Genomic DNA, 23,059 nt, shown 5'->3' with positions numbered 1-23,059 from the left:
CGTCTTTGAGAGGTGACACTTTGTACTGCTAATCTGTTGAAAATGACATCTATAAAACAAGACCAAACTGGTGTATAAAAAATAGAAACCTATCCTTATCTTGGATATCTGGGTAGCTAAAAAAGAGTTTTTAAAAAAACAAAAAACAAAAAACAAAAAAACTGAGGATAGAAATTAAATGAAATTTGTTATTGAAAATTACTGGGACATGTCAGTTGTTTCAGTCCTGGAGTGGCAGAGGTAGAATTAGGAATTCAAGGTCACCCCTCCACTCCATGGTGGCCACTGGCATCCTCATGGTACAAAACCAACACATAAGCATCGTGTGGCTTAGAAATGCTCCTCAGGCCTTTTTTTTTTGTGAGTGGCGGTGAACGAGCATGGAGTGCCATGAAGGCGTCGGGCACGCTTTGGGAGTACAAGGTGGTGGGGCGCTGCTTGCCAACCCCAAAATGCCACACACCGCCACTGTACCGGATGCGGATCTTTGCACCTAACCATGTGGTGGCCAAGTCCCGCTTCTGGTACTTTGTGTCGCAACTAAAGAAGATGAAGAAGTCATCCAGGGAGATTGTGTACTGTGGGTAGGTGTTCGAGAAGTCACCCCTGCGTGTGAAGAACTTTGGCATCTGGCTGCGCTATGACTCCCGCAGTGGCACGTACAACAAGTACCGGGACCTGACCACCGCTGGCGCATTCTACCGGGACATGGGTGCCCGTCACCGTGCCCGCGCACACTCCATCCAGATCATGAAGGTGGAAGAGATTGCAGCTGGCAAGTGCCACCAGCCCGCTGTCAAGCAGTTCCACGACTCCAAGATTAAATTCCCATTGCCCTACCGCGTGTTGCAGCGCCAGCACAAGCCACGCTTCACCACCAAGAGGCCCAACACCTTCTTCTAGACACAGAGACCCACTGAATAAAGGCTTCAGACTGCCCCCCAAAAAAAAAGAAAGAAAGAAAGAAAGAAAGAAAAGAAAAGAAAAGAAAAGAAAAGAAAAGAAAAGAAAAAAAGAAATGCTCCTCAGACACTAGCTCAGCAGCAGTCAGCATGCTTCCTGGAGTCACTCGAATCTTGATTTGTTTGTTTAAGAGACAGACCCGTGGGATGTTGTAGCTGATATGCTGGCACACCTGCAATCCCAGCAGACAAAGCTAAGTAAGGTATAAGAAGTCCAAGTCCCAGCCTGGACCACATAATAAGAACTTGTCCCTCCTCTCAATCCTCATGCATGCTTTATGCCTAAGCAGAGGAAATCTGTGGGCTCTGATGGCACAACTCCAGACACGGTTACATCAGCTTCCCCCTACAAGCCACAAACCAGGAGCCCTTAGGCAGTCTGTGTGCAAAATCAGATGTGATAAGCCCTCACAGCATCTGTCCCTTGGCTCTCTTGGATTCCTCCATTGAACTCCTTAACTGAGGGTCTAGATAGAGCCCCTGCCCCAACAGCAGCTAGATAGTGACTCAATTCAGACTGGGGTGGTAAAGCCCCTTTTCAAGTCTAGAAAACTCAAGTTAGGACTAAAGCACATGGGAAAGAATGGCTGTCACAGGTTTGAGCATCCACAGACAGTGCACACAGGCACACAGCAATGCCTCAGGGACCCACACAAAAAGTTGGACAGCAGCTTGCTTCTATAGCTCTCCTCACTGTATAAGCCTGCCATGTCCCTTTAGATCTGTCACGGCTAACTGCAGACTAGCATCCCTGCTCACTTTCAGAGATGGAACCATGGACGGGGATGCCTTAGTCTTTTCCAGTTCATGAATGAGCCTGAGCTATAATGAACTCCCTATCACAGGTCTGACACGCTGGCTCAACATGGAATCTAATCCCTGGTGCTTTCTTTCTCTTGAAAGCCAAAATCCTTAAACAATCCTGACTAGAATGATCATTTGGGCCTGCAATGACTGTATAACCAGGGTGTGTTAAAGACTGCTACCATGTTAAACAGGATGCAACAAACACTGCAGCACCCTCATAGACACCCTTAGCCATCCACCAGGGCGCATGCTGGAGAGAGTGGCACTGCTGGGAGGCGTGGCCTGTTAGAGGAAGTGTGTCACTGTGGAGGGTGGGCTTTCAGGTCCTCCCAGCTGCTTGTCTTTTCCTGTTTGCCTTCAGCTCTCCAGTGCATTCATTACCTACCCGGATGCTGCCCTGAACCTCAGAACTCGTAAACTAGCCCCAGTTAAATGTCTGCCTTCATAATAGTTGCCTTGGTCATGGTATCTCATCACAACAATGGAAACTCAGTAGTTAAGTGAGCTACAGTTTAGAGCAGAAGCTTCAGGCTCTAATAAAATATTGACTCAAGCTGCCCTGATACTGGAGTCCTGGGGAGGCTGAGCTAAGATCACAAACCTAAGCTACAAAAGAGGGGACTCGGCATGGACAGGTCAGGGAAACAGTTCAGCAAGGGACGTGCTGCACCAAGTCCAATCCCCAGAACCCAAGTAAAAGCAAAAGAGGAACTATTCCATGAAGCTGACCTCTGATCTCCATACACAAAGGACACTCTAATACACTCACACATCATACCACACCCCCAAATAAATGAATAAATAAATAAAATTTTAAGTTAAAAAGATGACCCAATGGAGAATGTGATTACAGGTTTCCTGCCCTCCCAGTACATGTGCCCCAGCTTACCATCTGGCAGTTCATCTTCAGCCTGTATGCTACACAGAGTCCCACTGAATGGGGGGAGCTACGAGAGAAATCAGAAAAGAAATCTTAACAGTCGCTTTCCCAGAAAGACAAAGATTCACTAACATTGGAATCAAACAGTGCAAGAATGCTCTCAATTATTTACCATTGCAAAACACACTGGAAATAAGATCAGGAAACTGAAGAAGCACTCCTGCAGACATGTGATCTACAGGGAAACCCTTCCTTCCCGGGATGTCAGGCAGAGTAAGCCCAACCCACAGTCTGTTAACAGTGGGAACTGAGGAACCAGCACAACTGGCAGAAGCGAGCCAGAGCCCCCCAGAAGAAAAGGCTAGGTCCTTAGATGTCTTCTTAGACATGTCCCATGTAGGTGAGTTAATGATTTAAAGTCATCTTCCCTGTATGGAAGGAAGAAAACAACATAGGTCTGGCCTCTCAGTGAAAACTTGAAGTTTTATGAATCTGTCAAATACTTCTTCCTGCTAATTCCATATTTATTAGGATTTGGGGGTGTCTGAGAAGTGAGTCAGCTGACAAAGCAAGCCTGCTGCATTATCTGTCTGGGCACTGAAGTCCAGGACAAAGTGCAGTCTGTAGATTGTGAGGTGTGCCCACTTCAAGAGGCTCTAGCTGGTGCCCATAACAATCACTGTCTGCAGTGGCTATGGCCTAGGCTCATGTCTCCAATGACCCTAGCTAGCCAATGCAACAGTTATAACAAGGTAAGTTTACTTCCCCAAAATAAAGCACAAGCTTCTCCCCCCAGATGGTAATGACAAGCACCAATAAAAACCAACCACGGTGGCTGGAAAGGAGCCCAACCATTCAGGACCTGACAGCCCAGTACTTAGCACCCTGACAAGCAGGCAACCTCTTCCACACACCAATTATTACACAGGAGAGGTATGGCACAGCAACATCAAGTCCTGCCTCTAGGTCACACAAGAAGGGCAAGGTACCCTAACAGAGAATGTCTGCTGTGAATGGAACTGGGGAGGCTTCTGAGAACAGACAGAAATGTATATAATCTGGACGTTAATCAATCCATTCACATAATCACTGAACTCTGGAAAAGAAACCTTTTGAATCCAGAAGGGACATTCTAGGGAGGACCAGCGACGGTGCCCACACCCACTGGGAAGGTGACCACCCCAGGAGTCCAAAACTTCACATCAGTGTGGTTAGGCAAAGAAACTTCACTTGTAATGTACAGAGGTGGGGTCTCTGGGAAGTAGGGAAGCTTCTTCATTTAGCATTTACTTGGATGGGAGGGTCAGTTCTCTCATGACACCAAGTGGGTCCTGGGGACTGATGTCAAGTAAGTCATCAGGGTGAGTATATTTAAGGCATTTTACTTTAAGGTCTAGTGAGAAGGCTCAGCAGATAAAAAGGTTACTGAACAGTCTAGCAACCTGAGATTAGCCCCTGCAAGTCCTGTTTGGTCTTTACAAGGTGATTCCTTCCCATCCCACATGCCTCCGTGCACAGAGATTCGCCTACATCTGCTTCCTGCATGCTGGGATGAAGTGTGTGCCTGTACCATCACCTCCAGCACACTTTAGGCTGACCAGATTGCTACCATCCCTGAGACCCACAGAGTAGGAGAAAGCCAACATGCTGCCTCTGTGTCCACACACACTTAGACACATATACATACGCAAAAAGGACAGGTAGGGTTGGGAACAGGAGGTACCAGGTCAAGGAGGGAGAAAACAACGAGAGAAATGAATGAAACTGGCATTTAGGGATGAGGTGGAAACCTAGTGCAGTGGAAACCCCATGGAATCTCCATGAGTAACCCTAGCAACTGTCCCGCGCAAGAACGACTCGGCACACACAGGATCCTTCTGTAGCAAGCTTTAGTAACTCTTGAGAGGGAGAGCCAAAGCTATACAAAGCGGAGACACTGAGTGCACCAAACCCTCCCCTTATATAGGGGTTTTGTCTCGCCTCGGACATGGCGCCTCCTGATGGGCTAGGGCCAAATCATGCGATGTGATGTCAGAAGCGAGCACCCGGGTCTAGGGGCGTGGCTAGGCTTTAGGCGGGCATGCTCTGGTTATTTACCGTTGTTCCTTAACGGAAACCAGCGCCATCTTGCAATGGCATGTAGGGCGGCGCCCCACAAGCAACAACTCCTAGTGATGAGGGACATGGATCCTGAACTAGCCATTTTTTGTAACCAGACAAGGCCTCGAGTGGGGTGACTAGGTCACCAACCTAGCCACAAAACCTTTGACCTACATTTGTCCTGTCTGCAGAGTCTGCAGTGCCTAGAAAAATTGTCATTAAAGAGACTTCATCCAGCACCTGATGGGATCAGAAGCAGAGTACCACGACCAAACATTGGGTGTAGCTTTCAGAGTCTTTCAGGAGAGGAAAGATTGGAGGAACCAAAGGAGTTGGGGATACACTAGGAGAACAAGGTCCACAGAATCAACTGACTGGGACTCACAGGGACTCAAGAGATCAAAAGCCTCTAGGGGTCTTGACTCTGTATATGTGCTATGGCTGAGTAGCCTGTTCTTGTAGGAATTCTAACAATGAGAAATGAGGGGGCTGTCCCTGACTCTTCTTACTGAGTTGCCTTGTCCAGTTGATGTGATGCTGTGTCTAGTCTTATTGTAGCTTTGTCATGCCATGTTGCCCTGATGTTCCTAGGAGGCCCGCTCTTTTCTGAGGGGAGGGGAAGAAGGTGGAGGAGACAGGACAAGACACTGCAATTGGGATGTATATATGAGAGAAGAATGTAAAAATGTAACCGGTATGGTGATGCACACCTACAACCTCAATACTTGGAAAGTGAAGGCAGGAGGATTGCTGGAGTGTGATGCCAGCTTGCTCTGAAGAGTGCAACTGTAGGATGCGCTCCACCATGGCAAAATGTGATAGCTTTTGCTCTCCGGGTGTGTAGCATCCTTCACCCAATAAGCTGCAGTCTCACTAAGAAATTCCCTACAGATATAGGAAGTACAATGAACAGAACTATCCAATTGTACAGCTGCTTACAATACAAAAATACTGGATTGAGTGTCTATACCTGGAATCCCAGCAGTCAAGAGGCTGCAACAGGAGCTAATTCACCATGAAATCAATCTGAGATACATAGTGAAGTTTCAGAGTAGCCTGCACAGGTTAATGCTTCCATCCTCCTCCTCTACTCAGCCAAAAGGCCTCAAAAACAAAACTCTGGAAACCCAGGAGGATTTTCGTGTCTTACAAGGAACCCATGGTAAGTTTGCAACAGCCTGTAACTCTAGCTTCAGGGGATCTGACACCTATGGCTTCCAAGGACACTATACACAAACCACATGTACACACACACACACACACACACACACACACACACACACACACACACAACTTAAAATTCAAGCTAAAGCTGGTTGTAGTGGTGTACTTTAATCCCAGCATTTGGGAGGCAGGGGCAAGTGGATCTCTAAGTTCAAGGCCAACCTGATCTACTTAACAAGTTCCAAGTCATAATGAAACTCTCAATCAATCAATCAATCAATCAATCAATGAGGTGGGAGAGGGTCTATGGGATAGAAGGCCATAGAAGTGAGATACCACCACCCTCAGGAACCCACTAAGCCAGCTAGGAAGCTCCTAGAAACAAACACACACAAATATACTGTAGCAAATAAGCCACGATGTGTGTGATGGACCATGCTGAGCAGTTAAAACAGAAAACAGGCTGGAGCGGCAGTTCAGCACTTACTGCTCTTACAGAGGGCCTGAGTCCAGTTTCCAGCATCCACAACATGGCTCACAAACATCCATAAAACCAGTCTCAGGGCGTCTGGTGTTTCTTGTAACCTCTATTGGCATCAAGCATGCAAAAACAGGCAAAACACACATAAAACAAATAATAACAAAAATAAAGCGATGTCTAAGCTCTGTCTAAACAATGTCTGTCTAAACAGAGAGCTCAGCACCAGCTTCAAATGGGCTGCAAAGTGCTGCCCGAGGCACAGCGCTCAACACTTCCAGTGGTTAGCGTGCTGCCCAACCAGCAGTGCTACCTCTGGGGAAGGCAGGCAGGAAAAAGAAAGCAACAGGGAGGATTCAACTGTGTGTGAATATATTTACTTCTTTGAAGTCTAAAGCAAATAAATACAAGAGCCAGCATTGGGTCCAGCACACTCCTAGTATGATCTCTACCCATCTACAAGTTAGAACTCTCAACTGAAATGAAAGTGAACTATCGATCACCTCTACAAATATGCGCATGACAACAATTTCTTACCTCAACTGAAGAGCGCGGAGTCACAAAAAACTGATTGAATTCATCAGGACTGAAATCGCCAAAAATATACTGAAAACAATAAGAACAGTTGATTACATATAATATACACACGACTTATTTTTTTTAAAGCCACATATTTTACAGTGATTGTCTTAGGAAACATTTATACTAGACTTTTCCAAATCCTTTTCAAGTAAGCAGAGGGGCTTTAAGCTAAGGGCTACAAGCTAAGGTTCAGTTCCTAGTGCAGGCAGTATTTTACCACGACATGCAAGAAAATGTTAACTCATCTTTTCTGTAAATTGTCAAAGAACAAGATTAAACAAGCTTATTTTGAAGCAGGTCAAGTGTGGTCCCTGAGCAAGTAGGCTCGTGCCTTTAGGGAAACTTCTGGCTCTCCTCTTCACCTCCATTTAGCTTTTCTGCTGAATCATTTTATTGCCCACTTCCATTTTATTTTTCCCTGCCAAAGGATAGGAAAATTCAGAGGGAAATGTCATTGACCCCGACTAACAATCTTAAAAGACATGTGTCATTTATTATAAACACAAACTAGAATCAGACTCACAGACACATATAGATAAAGCTTTCTAGCTTCATGGTTCTGAGTGTAACCTTCACTCATGGATCTAGTATAGCACAGGTGACTGCCACTTGGCTACCGGCTCCTAGTTTAAAGAAGTCTGCCACTAACAAGTATCACTATGGAATTTCCACAGCATGAATTCATTCATTCATTCATTCATTCATTCATTCATTCATTCATTCAGCCAGCAACATACAAGGAAGACTCAGGAATGCACTGCAACTTAAAATCTTGAAGTGACTTGCAGGAAACATGCCAGCATTATAAAACTAAGCAAGTAGATAATACTCTTTATTAGGTAAAAAGCACTGTTGAGAAGTTTAACAAGGAGGCTATTGAGCTGTGGCTACTAAAACCATAGAAAACCTGTCAAAACTGGTATCAATTAACAAAGACAAAACTGTCCTCTCCTGTAGAGCACACATATCCTGGACCAAGTCCACAAGGAGACTGCCATCATGGTGGAAACAGATTCTACATGGTTTAGAGTTTTCTCATGAAACACTTTAGAACTCAGCCTCTTACCAAATGTAACACTAGCCAATAGCTCACAACATGAGAAAGCTTAAATTAATTTCACTCACAGCACAGTATGTGAAAAGGAAACAGGGACCACAGTAAGAATTATTGCCTCAGAGAGCAGAATGAGTGGTGTGAAAACCAGACTAAATTCACATTACTTATTAAAATCTCAACTGGTGTTTAGTGGCAAGTAGGTGGTTTTGAAAACTCAAGAAAACTTCAGTTTCAGGGAATTCTGCTTCTTCTGACTCCTGAAGAGCATGTGGTCCATACAGGCAAAATACCCACATACATAAAATAAATAAAAATGTCATTCTAAAAAGACCTTATCACTATTACAGAGTACTGCCTGCAGCACAAATTTTAAGACAGTTTACATTTCTAGGACAGTGAAAAAGGAAATTGCAATATGCTGATAAAACTGCAAAAAGCAGAAAGGCCAAGCTTGAGAGTGGCAGACAGAATTACAAGTGTAAGAAAAGACAAGACATCCTGCTCAAACTCTCTCTAACCATGGAAGGTGGAAAAAAATGGTCCAGGTTCACCTGCAGAAGTACAACAGACCAGTATGGCAGGAAACTTGAGGACTGCCACTACTGTGTGACACTAGGGGGCACTGGAGAACAGCGTTCTCAGCCCCTAAGCTTCCAAAGATTTCATCTCTTTACATTCAACTGTATGTGTCCTACTGAATGTGTCCGCTGCCCCAGATTAATGCTCTTTACCTTTTGAAAAGGTTCCTGGTAACATGAGAGGTGTCTCTGAAACAAGTAATCAGCTAATGCTTTGCTCTGTTCAGTAATTCTCAGTTTCAAGGGCAAGCACTTAGTCTCCCACTGCAGTGCACAATTGTGCAAGCAGACTAAAGAACCCTGCCACAGCCAACACAGGAGAGAAGAGACAGCCTTTCTACCTGGGAGGTCTGGGTCATCCTTTGAAGCAACAGATGCTATGAGGGAGCAAAGCCTTCCTTCATTCTCTCTGCAGAAGATGAGCTCACCCACAAAGTTCCAGACTTCTCACCAACTACAAGCAGGCCTGACTAGGATCAGGAGCCATGAGCAGGACTGGGGTGGAGTTGCGTGGCATGTGTAAGGCTCTATCCTGTGCCCCAAGTATGGCAAACACAAAACACAAGCAAAACCAGGAGAGGAGGAAAACACAAACCTGGACACTTCACACCAATACCTACCTGCTCAGCACTCTACACCTAACAGAAAAGGCCAGCATTGAAAGGGGAAGTAAACCGGGCAGTTGTACACCTTTAATCCCAGCACTTGGGAAACAGAGTCAGGCAGCTCTCTGAGTTAAGAGGCCTGCCTGGTCTACAGAGGAAGTTCTGGGACAATCAGGACTACACAAAGAAACCCTATCTCAAAAGAAACAAATGGACTGAAAAGATGGCCCAATGGTTAAGACTCTTCCAAAGGACCCAGGTTCAATTTCCAGCACCCATATGGCAGCAGCTCACACCTGTCTATAGTAACTCCAGTTCCAGGGCTTCTGACACCCTTACACAGACATACATGCAGTCAAAGCACCAGTGAACATAAAACTATTAAATTATACCAAAAAGTCAGCTGGACAGAGTGGCACACACTTGGGAAGCAGAAGGAAGATCTGAGTTTGAGGCCAGCCTAGTCTACAGAGGGAGCTCCAGGACAGACTAGACCAAGGCTAGAGATGGGTGGGTGGGGTCTGTATCTCAAAAAGAAAAGAGGAAGAAGATGCTCAGTCCCACCCTAACCAAGAAGCTATTTGCAACTGATCCTTGCTGGGGAAGGGGAAGTCAGCTTCTCTGTATAGGTCGCTGAGTCAATCAACCACACTCTACCTTTAGGCCCCATGCTCAGACGTGGTCGGCTCAGCTGTGTGACTCTTTGGTTGGTTATTTGTGGGTTTTGTCTTGTTAGTTTTTTGTTTGGGGAGAGGGAAAGGGAAAGAACATAATGTTGGGTAGGTAGGGAGGCGCAGAGAATCTAGGAGGAGAAAATGTGTAAGAGAAAAAAAACAAACACAAAACCTGAAAAAAATTCAGACAGTAAGGCCAACCATATATGTTGGAACAGGCAGACAGAATGCACAGGCTTTCCAGGCTGATGCAAGGGAGCAGAGCAGAGCAAATGCAGGCTTCTAGGGAACATCAGAGAGCTCCAAATTGAGCATGGTGTGTATGTGTACATAGTGCCACACCACTGTCCCACACAGGGCTGTAGTAATAAGCCTCAGACTGAGTTGTACCCAGAAAAGCACTGACTGGTTGTTTACACATTTCAAGGTCAATGCTAACTGGCTTCAAAAACAACACCAATATACAAATCACTCTGGAGAGTGGTGTGATGGCTTGGGGGGACACCTGAAGGTGACACTGCTCAATCAGTGCAAACCAGGAGTCTCACTGATAAAACAGTATTTACTGAGCACCAGCTCCCCCTGGTGAACTGTCTGAGACTGAAGATAACTTGAGCAGATTCTCAAGACTCAGGACACCACAACCCTCAATGGCTAACTGCAGGCTGGGGAGTGCAGGGCTATTTCCTGACTAGGCTGCAGTAATCTTGCTTTGCTTTTCCTGGGTCCTGGGCTCAAGTTTAAAACAAAGTCATTAGCATCACAAAGCCACTCAGAGAGCATCACCCAGCTCTGGAAAGTGGAGTTTCAGTTTGGAGTCTACTTTGTTTGCATATTTTATTCCAGCTACAAAAATCCGGTCTGGCGTTCAACAGGCTGGCTGCGTATTCTTGGTACTTTCACTAAAAATTTGAGCTAAATTGTTGCTACAAGTGCAATCTCAAAATTAGAAACCGTGATTCATGTAACAAAACCTCACTGTTAGCAGCTTCCCAGTCCTGTCTATAGAACAGCAATGGATGTTCTCAAAGTACACCCATCACACTAGAACTGCTAACAAACACAACTGGACAAATTGGGAAGCAAGACTCATGTACATTTCTCTTGCCAGACAACTTGAGGCCAGTCTGAAGAGGAAGGGGAAGAGAGACGTATGTATATAAAGGACAACAGGTACAATCCCAGGACAGGGCTGAAGGATGAACACTAACCAGCAGATACAGCAGATTAAGTGCCAAAACTATTCTGTAACTGTTGGGAGTTATGACGGTACAGGACCATATCTCAGGAGTGTTGTCTGCCTGTTCACTGTGATGGTCTGCTGTCCTTGAAATCCCTACAAACAGCCTTAGGCCAAGACCTCACCAACTAACTACTGATGAACACCTAGCAAAACCATGGTATTAATTCTGCATGCAGAACTTGCATGTGTCTTGTGTTTGACAGGAATCCCCACTGAATGGAATTGCCAGAACCAAACCAATAAAGACTCAATAGCTGAAGGTCAGCTACAAGGAAGGAAGTCATATCAATAAACCTTCCAGCCATAACTGACCTAGCTTGCTGGCTTCCCCAACGTTTGGTTTAAACACCCCAAGAATCTAGAGCAGCTGACTAAGAAGCACACACACCTTCCCACTTTAAGAAGGAAGTCGATACAGAATTTCCCCAGTAGGGAGGGGTTGCAAAGTAGGTAAGGATGCTTGCATACTGCCAAGCCAGACAACCTGAGTTCAATTCTAACTTTTCTAATACAGGGAAAGAACTAGTTCTCAAAATTGTTTTTTAAGCATCCAGGTACAAATAAGTAAATATAAAAATCTACAGTATACAGAGAAACCCTGTCTCAAAAACAAAACTAAAGTTTAGAGGCTTCAGAAACGGCTTAGCTAAGATCACTGGCCATTCTTTCTCCCAGGTCCAATTCCTAGTACCTACACGTCTCACAGCACAGCCACCTATAGCTCCATTCCAGGCAATTGGATGCCCTCTTCTGGCAGTAGGCACACATAAGTAAGTTTTTAATTTGTTTTGTTTTGTTTTGTTTCTGTAGAAAATGTAACCTGAAACCTCAGGAAGTCTCTAGAGGGAGTACTGGAGGTGAGGATGGGAACTCGTAGAAGAGATCCAATTAGCCATCAGTGCTGTTTCCTGCACAGAAGCAGGAAACCAGCCCCTTAGACTTGCAGTATACAGGCCTGGCCTGGGACAGCTCCATCAGTGGCTGGGGTGGAGCCCAACCCTCAGTTCAGCCTTTAAACACACTGAGCTGATTGGTTCTGACTTGCTTGGGTTCAGAATCTCTCAATGGGAGTAATCCCAGGGCCTGAGAGAAAGCTGTACTGCTGTCTGCCCTGACTGGGAAGAGTGGGAAAGACTAAATGGAAACAGGAAGGTAAGAACTACTTCTTTGTGTAGTTATCTGGCCAATTTATTCAATGAATAGACCAAGGGACAGAATCTTTGAGCCCTTTTGATCATTAGCAAAGTTAGGAGGAAAAAAAGATGACTTTTTAAAAGCCCTTACCCCAGCAAGTAGAAGGGTGAAGCAAAAGGCCAGACAAGTTTTCAGGCGGCTTGGGCCCATCTGAGTTTGAGGCCAGCCTGAGCCAATGTTGTGAGACCCTGTCATTAAGTAATCAGCTGCAAACAATGCCAGGTGTGGTGTCTTATACATCTTTAATCCTCTTTGAGTTAGAGACTAACCTAGACTAGCTACATAGAAAGTTACAAGATAATCAAAACTATACAAAGACCCTGTCTATAACAGCAGCAGCAATGGGGCTGGAATTGGCTTGGCAATTAAGCACTTGCTATACAACCATCCATCCATAACCCCAGTTCCAAAGAATCCAACATTCTCTTCTGGCCTTCTCAAGCACAAGGCACGAATTCAACGCACAGGCACACAGCCAGGCTATAGTTGTTTTAAAGAATGGCTCCCCATGGACTCATATATTTGACTCCTTGGTCCCCAGTTGGTAAAACTGTTTGGGAAGAATTAGGAGGTGTGGCCTTAGGAAGAGTCCTAAGGCTTCAGGGGCAGTTGCTGTGGCTCCAGACAGGCCAGCAGAGGAACTGGCATTCTCGCTAATGCACTTGCCCTTGCTGGCAAAGGGGTTTTCCTCAATCCTCAGGGCTGCACTTGGCAGAAACTACAGGAGACTATGACACAATAACTTCAATATGACAGGCTATTGCCCATCACCTGGCCTGAAGAAACATTTTTGTTTTTGAGAAATATTAGTTAATTACAATTATCGAGAAAGAGCATCTTAAATAGATGCTAGGAGTAAGTGTGCTGCACACCTTTAATTCCAGAGGCAGGATCTCTGTGCCTCATTTAAACACAGTTCTGGTTCAGCCAGGACTACAGAGACCCTCTCTCAAAAAGAAAAAAAAAAAAAAAAGAAGGAAGGAAGGAAGGAAGGAAGGAAGAAAGAAAAAGAAAGAAAGAAAGAAAGAAAGAAAGAAAAAGGAAGAAAGGGCAGACACGGTGATGGTGTATTTGGAAGGTGAGATGGGACTTGGAGTTCAAGGTCAGCCTGAGCTATGACCTATGTAGAGAGAATGCTGGGGCTGAGGATGTATCATAGTCAAGTGCTTGCATAACATGCAAGGAGCCCTGGGTTCCATCCTTAGCACCAGAGAGCAGGGCACCACTGCCCACACAGCCTTAATCCCAGCACTACAGAAGTGGAAAGATCAAAAGCTCAGTCACTATAAGGTACAGTTCAGAGCCACCTGGGCTACATGACCTCAAACAAAACAAAACAAAATAAAACAACCTCAAACAGCAACAGCAGAAGGAACAGAGAAAATCTGTACATCCACAATGGACATCCTTCAGCCACGAGGAACAAAGCTGTCATTTGCAGAAAGACAGACTCTGCAAATATAAAGCAGTCTCAGAATGACAAATGCCACCTGCTCTCACTCTCCATCAATCCTTGGCATCAGACACTGACTGAGGATGTAAAGGCAAAAGGGACACTAGAAAGCAAGGTGCCTACTTGGAAGGTACAGAAGGGGAGGCAACGGGTACCAAGAAAGTATTACCCTTTTGCCAAGGGGGAAAAAAAAGGCAATATAATAAAAATATGATTTAAAGACCAAACCTGGGAACTGAAGAGATGGCTCAGTGGTGAAGAGCACTAGCTGCTCTTCCATAGGTCCTGAGTTCAATTCCCAGCAACCACATGGTAGCTCACAGCCATCTGTAATGAGATCTGGTACCTCTTCTGTCATGCAGGCATACAGGCATGCATATGTATGAATAAATAAATCTTTAAAAAATAGACCAAACCTGGGAGAGATGGCTCACTGTTTTATAATAGCACTTGTTGCTTTTGCACAGTTCTTTTCTCTGTGAGCACTACACATACAAGTGGTACAAAACCCATACACATAAAAATAATAAACAGTTTTACTGAATCTCAGAATATTTCACAAGTTTCTAAATTGTTTGCTCCAAGTATGGGCACTATAATCCTAAAGTGTGATGGCAGAATGGGGAGGTAGGATAGAAGGAGCTTGTACACACACATACACACACACACACACACACACACAAGTTGTCCAGGTTGCCAACTCAGAGAAACCTGTCACTGTCTCTAAATCAAACCAAATAAAAAGGTCTAACCAAAAACATACACATGGCAAACTGAAGACAAAGGATCAGTGAATAAAACCTTAATTGTTACTTTAAAATTTCCCATCTCCTTTGCAGGAAACAAGTGGCTCACAAAATAGCATGCCTTTGTTTTATAAGTAAAAATAAAATAATAAAGGACTGGACTAATTACTAATGCACAGCAACTCCTGCACGCAGGCCTTTTCTCTCTAGGCTCATTTGAAAATCACTATAAAAGTCATCTCAGTGGAGGGATGGGATAGGAGGGAAAACTGGGAAAGGGGCTTACATTTGAAATATAAATAAAATATATCCAATAAAAAATTTAAAAGTCCCTAAGTGGATCAGGCCCTAGTGTCCTCTATAAAATTCTACAAGGTAGAAAAACTCAAACTAGAAGGCCAAAAGCCAGCTTTTAAGTCTCTAACACTGACTTATCAACCTTTTGACCTAGAGGCCCGCTTCTTCTGTGGTGTGTGTGGAACAGTGATAACAGTATGTGACAGCTGACATAAGCCACACAGACCACAAAGACCATGGAGGACCACACACACCACAGTGCCAGCCACTGAGATGTCCCTTCATAGTCAAGTGTGGTACAGTATCCTCCTTCCTGCTCCATGTGCCTATTTGGGTCTGAAATTAACCGACAGCCTTGACACCCATCTAAAGAAAATCATTACTTTAAAACACCAAAAGGTTATGTGGGAGATGTCTTTATGATCTCAATTTTGCTGTGATCCTTAAACCACTCTTTAAAAAAAAAAAAAAAAAAAAAAAAAAAAGTCAGCCAAGTGTGGTGGTGCATGCCTATAGTCCCATCAGCAGAGACAAAAGGATCTCTTGAGTTTGAGGCCAGCCTGATCTATAGAGCAAATTCCAGTACAGCCAAGAACACACACACACACACACCCCTGTATGCAGTACAGGGGAGGTGTTTTTTAAAAAGTTTAAATATATCAAGATATGGGCTTGTACCTTGTAGGATTATAGCTCCAGAGTACAAAATGATAATTAAATTTTATGTTTTAAAAGGGGGCATAGCTCAATGGTTAAAGGCAGTGGCTGCTCTTGGCAAAGGATCCAGGTTCCCAGCATCCACAATGATGGCTCACAGCCATCTCTAACTCCAGTCCCAGAGAAGCCAATACAGTGTTTTGGTTCAACAACATATGCAGGCAAACACACATGGGGGGTGGGGCAGTGGGGGGATAGAATGGGCAGGTATCACAGAACCTAGAATTAAGCTTCCTTTCCAAAGTCTTTTGCTTACCCCACAGCTTTGATGCGTACACCATAAAGAAAAGATTTTTGCACCCTGGCCTCGTGGCTGCAATGGGTGGAAGCTAAAGAGGTCAGAAGCATGTATTGTAATGTTAAGTCCTGGGCCCGGAAGACAGCTCAGCAGGGAAATGTAGCTGCTGGATAAGCCAAGTCTGGGTTCTACTTCTGAAATTCACATACTAAGTTTCATCTCTGGAACCCACACAGAAGTTGAAGGATCCAGGCAGTGGAGGCACATGCCTTTAATCCCAGCACTCCACGGGCAGGTGGTCTACACAGTGAGTTCCAGGACAGGACAACCAGAGCTTCAGAGAAACCTATGGTGAAAACAACAACTAACCCTGTTCTCTAGCTTCCACAGGCACCCAAACACACCTCACATGCCCAAATACTCTCCCTGGGTTTACTGAGATAAGCTGCCCAATAGAGTTGGAGATGCAGAAAACAAAATGAAAAAATGCTGGAAAGCTTCGACAGCTGCTAGAATACCAATAAACCCATGAACTAATGGTCCTGACTCAGCTCAAATGAAAGTGATGGAACCAAGGCAGATGTCCTCTGCCCCAGCAAGGGCACCAGGCTGAGTATGGGAGCTCAATAGTGCAGCCAGACTCATCCAAAGGTGACTGGAGGTTTTCTAATGGATTCCATTAAATGTTCTTTGGCAGCCTAGGTAACAAAGACCATGTCTTACAAAATGTAATCCATATTTACTTCAGCCTTACTCTGTGTATTTTATAAGATTAATTTCGCAGGGTGTACACTTCTAATCACAGCATTCAGGAAACAGACGTGATTGCAACAAGTTCCTGGCCAGCAGCTGTGACACAGCAAGACCTCAGTCTTCCAAATTCTGTCTCTGTGAACACGGAGCTGTCCCAACTATGTCCCACCCAGCCAAAAAACCCAATTAAGGACTCAGCGCACACTTCATCAAGCAGCTTCTTCCCCACAGCCTGCTCACACTGAAACTGGCCCATGGTATGGCTATTGGTGTAAGCTCAGTACTTTTCTGGAGCACTTAAATGCCAAGTGATATCTACACAAAGCTCTGAGCTGTAGCCTCGAAATCACATAAACCAGCATGGTGGCATACTACTGTGATCTCAGCACTGGGCAGGGAGAAGCAGGAGATTCTTAAGTCATCCTTGGTTATGTGGCTAAATAGCAAGTTTGAAGGTAGCCTTAAGTCATACCCACACACGCATACACATACACTGATGGGGGGAGGGGTTTGAGATAGGGTTTCTCTGTGTAGCCCTGGCTGTCCTGGAACTCAGATCCACCTGCCTCCACCTCCTGAGCACTAGGATTAAAAGATGGTTATCACCACCACCTCCAACAAAGTTTTAAAGACCATTGTGAAGAAGCCAGGAAGGGGTGAAAAAGGGGTAAAAAAAAAATTCTTTTTAAAGAACATCTTGAGCTAAGCTCACTAGCCAGGGCACTAAGGTAGAGAACATGGGCATGCAACTACACAGGGTAGCAGCTCCATTCCATACATACTCTCCACTCTCTTGTAAGCATGAGAAAAGTTCCTGGAAGAGGTCCCCCCACCATCTGTCCCAACAGCCTGCCTGTCCTGTTCCCAGGAAAGAATAACTGTTGAGAGGGACAGAAGTGGGCAGCTTCTCATTTCCTACGTCTTCACATGAAAAAACAGCATTAAACCGAAGTTTCCCACGTACACTAACAAAATAACCAGCTTGTGAACAATTATAATCTAAAGAGCCACAGTCTATAAACCACACATTTCCTGGTGTTTGAAACAAACTTGCCATGTGGGCTACCTTTTGTTCCAATTTATGTTCTTTTTTTCCCCTCCAGACAGGATTTTGCCATATAGCCCAGGCTGGCTCAAATTCCCAACTATGCTCAGCCTCCCATGTGGTCGAACATTTTACTTGTTCTTTCTGTGTCTTTCTTTCAACCTTATGAATATGGGTGTTTTGTCTGCATATATGTCTGGGTATCAGGTGCCGGAAAATTCCAGGAAAGGGTGCCAATTATCCTGGGACTGGAGTCACAGAGAAGGTTGTGAGCTACAATGTGGATCATACCCAGGTCCTCTGCAAGAGCAGCTAATGTTCCACAGAGCCATCTCTCCTGCCCCAACAGTTCTTAATCCAGCCTGCCCAGACAGAATGGTCACACAGGCCTTTTGGGAGATCACTTCCACAGACAGAAAAACTGCAGTCCAAGCACATGCAAGTTTTAGAAATGAATAGTGCCCTGCTGAAGTGACACTAAAAGACAAATGACACTAATCCAACATAGCATGGCCAGCAAATTCCACTGCAGATGTATGTGTCTGCTCTGCAGCAGTGGCCCTTAGTGTGTGCCGGTCAACTGCAATGCACTAGCCTCAGTACTAATTCAAAGCAAGCTCTGCTAACCACTTCCCATAAACATACTGTGGGCAATTATCAATGAGAAGTCTCTCCCAGCCCAATCTAGGGCATCCTGAAGAAAACTTGATCCACTGCTCAAAAGTGCTCACAACTATAATTTGCAAAACTACAATGACTTGATAATACCTCATCCAAGTGAAGATGTCTGCTTTTCCCCATTCTGACAATCTAGCCTACATGAGGCAATCACCAAATTATGGCATCTTTCTCCTTTTAATTTTCCTGTGTACACTACTGCTCAAATCATACCACCTCCACATATCATAAACTGAAATACCTATTCTAATGTTAGCCCTAGAGAAGAATCCAGAATCGTGTCTGTCCACTGACTTGTTCCCAACAAGGTGAGTTGAAAGGACAGGAGGGCAAGTCCCTAAGCACAAATGAGCATTCAGATGACCATCAGCTCCTAAACTTCTGATAGCCTATATAGCCTTAGGACTAACTGAAATGTTTTGCTGTTGTTATGAACAAATGTTTTCAAATACCCCACAGCCACTTCAAAACTGTTATTTAGTTCAGATGCATAAGCCGGGTAAGATCTGATCTGGTAGCAGAGTAAGGTAGGCTCAGGAGACCGATGTAGGAAGTGTGAGACTGCCTGCCATTGCTAGTTAATTCCACAGGCTACATAATGAAACACTGTTTCAAAAAAGGAAAAGTATCTTTAACAATTACCCCTCATCAGTTACAAATGTACTTCCAAGACAGTATAACACTCTGCCATGTGCTAGAATCTGTATCCAAGAACTCCCACCATGTAAAATGTGGGGTGGGGTCTATGTTAAGGATAACTAATAGAAACCAATAGTGCACAACCCAACCTGGGTATAGAATAAGCCAAAGCAAGCTGGTAGCTTCAAATTAATCTGCTCAGCTCACTGAGCCAGTTCTGACAGTAGGAATGCCAGATCCACCTCAGGTGAGAGCTCCTTCTCTAAACTGGTTTAGCTGGTGGACAGGAACGCCCTACACCAAGTTCACAGTTGCCCTTCAGTCCACAAAACAGGGTTCAAACAAACAACCCAAAACATGGAAATGAAAGAGTTAACTTGTAACCTCCGAAAGTCCACTGAAAGCTGACCCTTAACTATAAACCTGCCGCAGTTACTTCAACAAAACCCTTGAATATTTAGGCTCCTCCCTAAAATCCCTGTCCCTGATGAGAGGCAGAGGCAGGAAAACTCAGTCTAAAGCTAACCTGGACTACATAGTGACACTGTCTCCAAAAACAAATCAAAACAAAGCCACCCACTACACACACTAGCTAGCCCAAGGTAAGCTGCTAATAGCTTATAACTGAATGAACTAATAGTTAAAATACTTAGAACAACTCAAAACAAATTCAATAGTGAAATCTTGTTTCTCCTCCAGGGGAGGGGGCAGACTGAAACTTGCTATGTATGCAGCTTAGGGAGGACTCTTGATGGTTACAGGTGTGATCCACCTTGCACAGCTATTCCATTACTAGTCTTTCAAAACTGAAAGGGCTCAAACTATCATCACCTCTTCTCCTTTCCACCACTGGTGACCCAAGGCACTGCTAACATTTCTGTTTGATGAGTTTCTCAGGTCTGGCTCCATTCAGTGACAGCCAACAGATCCCAGTGAAATTATGACTTACAAAGAAAGCATCACTATCACTTCCACCAACTGGACATTGATATTGGTGCTTGAGAAACCAAATTATGCTTAAGCATACTTTCTTTACCTCAAAATCACAAAGATTTACATTACAGCTCAGTTCAAAATGAACCGTACAGACCAATTCCAAAAATAAAACGAGGTAGTCAACCTGGTTTTTTGCTTGATATAGGGTTTCTCTGTATAGCATTTGCTGTTCTGGAACTCGCTCTGTAGACCAGGCTGGTATCAAATTCAGATTTGCCTACCTCTGCCTCCCTAGTGCTGGAACTGAAGGTGTTTTTGAGTTGAGCAAATCTAGGGGTTGGACAGATGGTTCCAGGGTTGAAGGAAGAAAACTGGGGTTCCATTCCCATCATGACTCAGAGGCTAAGAACCATTTTAATTCCAGTTCCAGGAGATCCAGCACCCTCTCCTGACTTCAATGGGCACCAGGAACATGCATACATGCTAGCAAAGCATCCAACCACTTAAAATAAAAATAGATAAAGAGGTCTGAATAGAGCCCGGTGTGGTGGTGAATACTCCAAAACTCCAGCACCCTGGAGGCAGAGGCAGGCAGTTGTCTTAATTCCAAGCCAACCAGGGCTGCATAGTGAAGACCTGTCTAAAACTTAAAAAACAAACAAGAAACCCAACTTATAAAAACTCGAAATGATACAGTTGTCAAAATATATTATTCAACAATTACAAATCGTCTGCCTATTGCAAAAACAAAACAAAACAAAAATAACCTACACCAAATACAAAAGCACATTTACAAATGGGGGAAAGGTCAAACAGGCAAAGTTCAGATTTGATCTATGAAACATCACATATTTAAGAAAACGGAGGTCTCCTAGAATCTAACCTTTTATTGGAAGTCTCCTAGAATCTAACCTTTTATTAAAAACAGTTTCGAGGTTTAAATCCCATTTTTTAAGTTACTAAAATAACCTTTCAAACGCACGTGGTGGCTTATGCCTGCAACCCGCCAGGGTGGAATAGGAAAAAATCTTAAATTAGAGAAGATCCTGAGCTACGAAGAAAGACCCTGCCCCAAAATGAAATAAAATAAGACGATCCTTCTTCGAAGGTACCCTAACCAGATCGCCTGCCTTTACATACATCTATTATCCTCGGAAAGGCAATGATTTTACTCATTAGTTTCCCGAGTCATTTTACTTTTCAATCTGGCATAAAAATCACCCAGAGAGGATTATAAAAGGAGACAGCAATTTCTAGTGTTAAGGCTGAGACCTCTACAAACGCCGGGTCTAAAGCAGCCGGGAGAAGCGGCACCACGTGCTGACTTCTCACTCCGAAGTGCATCTTAAGAGGGTCTGCAGGAACAGCTCCAGCACAGAAAGCGCAGCAGGAGCTCCGGTCTGCGGGGCCCCAACCCAGCCCATGCTCAGACTCCGTGCAAAAGGTGTCAGTCTCGGGCGAGACAAGAATACGCCGCCCCAGTGGTTCCCAGTTTCTCTGCAGCAGAATTCCTGAAACGAGGGCCAGGTCCCCGCTGCGCCGCAGCACACCAACCACCGGCGCCGCTGGGCCGGAGCGTCGCCCAGGACTCGGCGGCTGCTGGCCCGGCACGCGGAGGCCTTCCTTGCGGCCTCGGGCGGCCTCGGGGTGGCTCGAGCGTTCTCGGGGCCGCTCGGGCGCTCTCGGGGCAATTCGGGCGCCCTCGGACGCTGGAGAGCGCGGCGCTAAGGGGCGCGGCGCGGGCCTAGGCCGGCAGCGTGCCGGCGCCTCCCCCACCGCTCGCCCGCCGCGCACCTCGCGCCCGTCGTCCCGAGGCCGTCCCGTGGCCCAGACCTCCCGCCCTGGATGCGACCCGCGCTACCTGTGGGTTGTGGAGGGCCATGGCGGCCCGTCTCAATGAGGTTCGGAGCTGCTCCGGCTTCTCACGCCGCGTCCCCCGTCGCCGCCATCTTATCGCCGCACAGACACACTCGCATCAGCCGCCGCGCCTGCGCACTGACTGCGCCGCGGGAGAGCCAGGCGGCGTTCTGCGCCTGCGCGCGACAGGTGGGCGTGCGCCCCGGGCCAGCGACCCTTCCGCCCGCAACGCCCGGAGGGTGGCCGCTCCTGGCGAGGGCGTGAAGATGGAGCTGGCCACGTAACCCGGGGCTGCAAGGTGGAGTCCGGGAGTGGTAACTAAGCCTTGCACGCCGGTGCTCCGCCCTGGGATCTCTACGGGAGATCCCCACGGATCCCTTACCTTATGGAGCGCGCTCTCCTTTCATTCATTCATTCCTTCATTCTTCATTCCCTTCACTAGCTTTGCCTGGCATTGGTAAAAAATTTTTTTCTTTGTAAAACATACGAATAAACGTTAAGGAGTTGGTGAGATGACTCAGCAGGTAATGGAGCCTGCCTCATGTACCCTTGACGACCAAATGAGTTCCATCCTCGGGATCCACATGACGCAAAGGAAACCAACTACAAACTGTCTTCTGACATACAAAGGGCACACACAAAACAATTTTAGAACGAACTCGTTGATCCTGGATTGTTCTGTGATCTCAGTATATAAGCGGCAGAGGTAGGAAGATCATTCATGAATTGCAGACCAGTCTACATAGCAAGTTCCATACAGATGTACGTAAGGTGGCTCTGTCTCAGGGAGTGGGTGGATATTCATGTTAATGACTTAGCACATTCTGCAAAGGGTAAGGACTCAGTAGATGTTACCTATTTCACACACACAGGTGCATACACACACACACACACACACACAAAGCTGTTGACTCAACCAAAACAAAACAAAAACAAACAAAAAACCTTGCTAAACCTACTCCCAACTCAAGCTGTCCTTGAATTCTGAGATCTGCCTACCTCTGCCTGGTGTAAGCCACCATTGCAAGGCCAGAAAATAATTTTATGACTAGCCGGCGCTGGGCAAAGTTGGCAAGCTTATTTAATAGAGGTGAAAGAGAGTACACAGGTCGGACTGAGTTTAGGATTTAGAAACAGGAGGAAAAGATCGGTTTCCCGAGTATAGGCTTAGCTGCACCAGAGAGTTGCCCTTAGGTGTCTTGAGTTTTGTTTTCTTTTGCTTTGAAACAAGCTCTGCTGTAGCAAAGGTTAGCTTCAAACTTTCCAGAGAGCCAAGGACAAGCCAAGGATGAACTGAAGATCCAGGACCTCCCATCTCTGCTTCCCTAGTATGGGATTATAGCTCACACTACTAACCTCTGGCTCAACAAAACAAA

At 45.4% G+C, this 23,059-nt stretch overlaps 1 protein-coding gene and 1 pseudogene across 2 annotated transcripts in view; one reads left to right on the top strand and one right to left on the bottom strand.

The window, feature by feature from the left end:
* USP10 (ubiquitin specific peptidase 10) overlaps positions 1–21,802 on the bottom strand; it is a gene marked incomplete at its 5' end in the record, with an annotated part of 38,510 nt that extends 16,708 nt beyond the window's left edge. Inside the window, 5 exon segments of the mRNA XM_080937467.1 lie at positions 2,659–2,716; positions 6,929–6,997; positions 21,688–21,746; positions 21,749–21,778; positions 21,781–21,802. Of these exon segments, the coding sequence (XP_080793593.1) occupies positions 2,659–2,716; positions 6,929–6,997; positions 21,688–21,746; positions 21,749–21,778; positions 21,781–21,802 (238 nt within the window).
* LOC308436525 (large ribosomal subunit protein eL20-like) lies at positions 391–903 on the top strand (annotated as a pseudogene). The gene has a single exon. The product of its transcript is annotated as a large ribosomal subunit protein eL20-like (transcript).
* Positions 21,803–23,059: the final 1,257 nt, after the last annotated feature.

The sequence above is a fragment of the Micromys minutus genome (genome assembly GCF_963924665.1).
Source record: "Micromys minutus genome assembly, chromosome: 24".
In the NCBI taxonomy this organism is placed as follows: domain Eukaryota; kingdom Metazoa; phylum Chordata; class Mammalia; order Rodentia; family Muridae; genus Micromys; species Micromys minutus.
The sequence above is the reverse complement of the archived record's forward strand: the minus strand, read 5'-3'. Positions and strand labels throughout refer to the sequence as shown.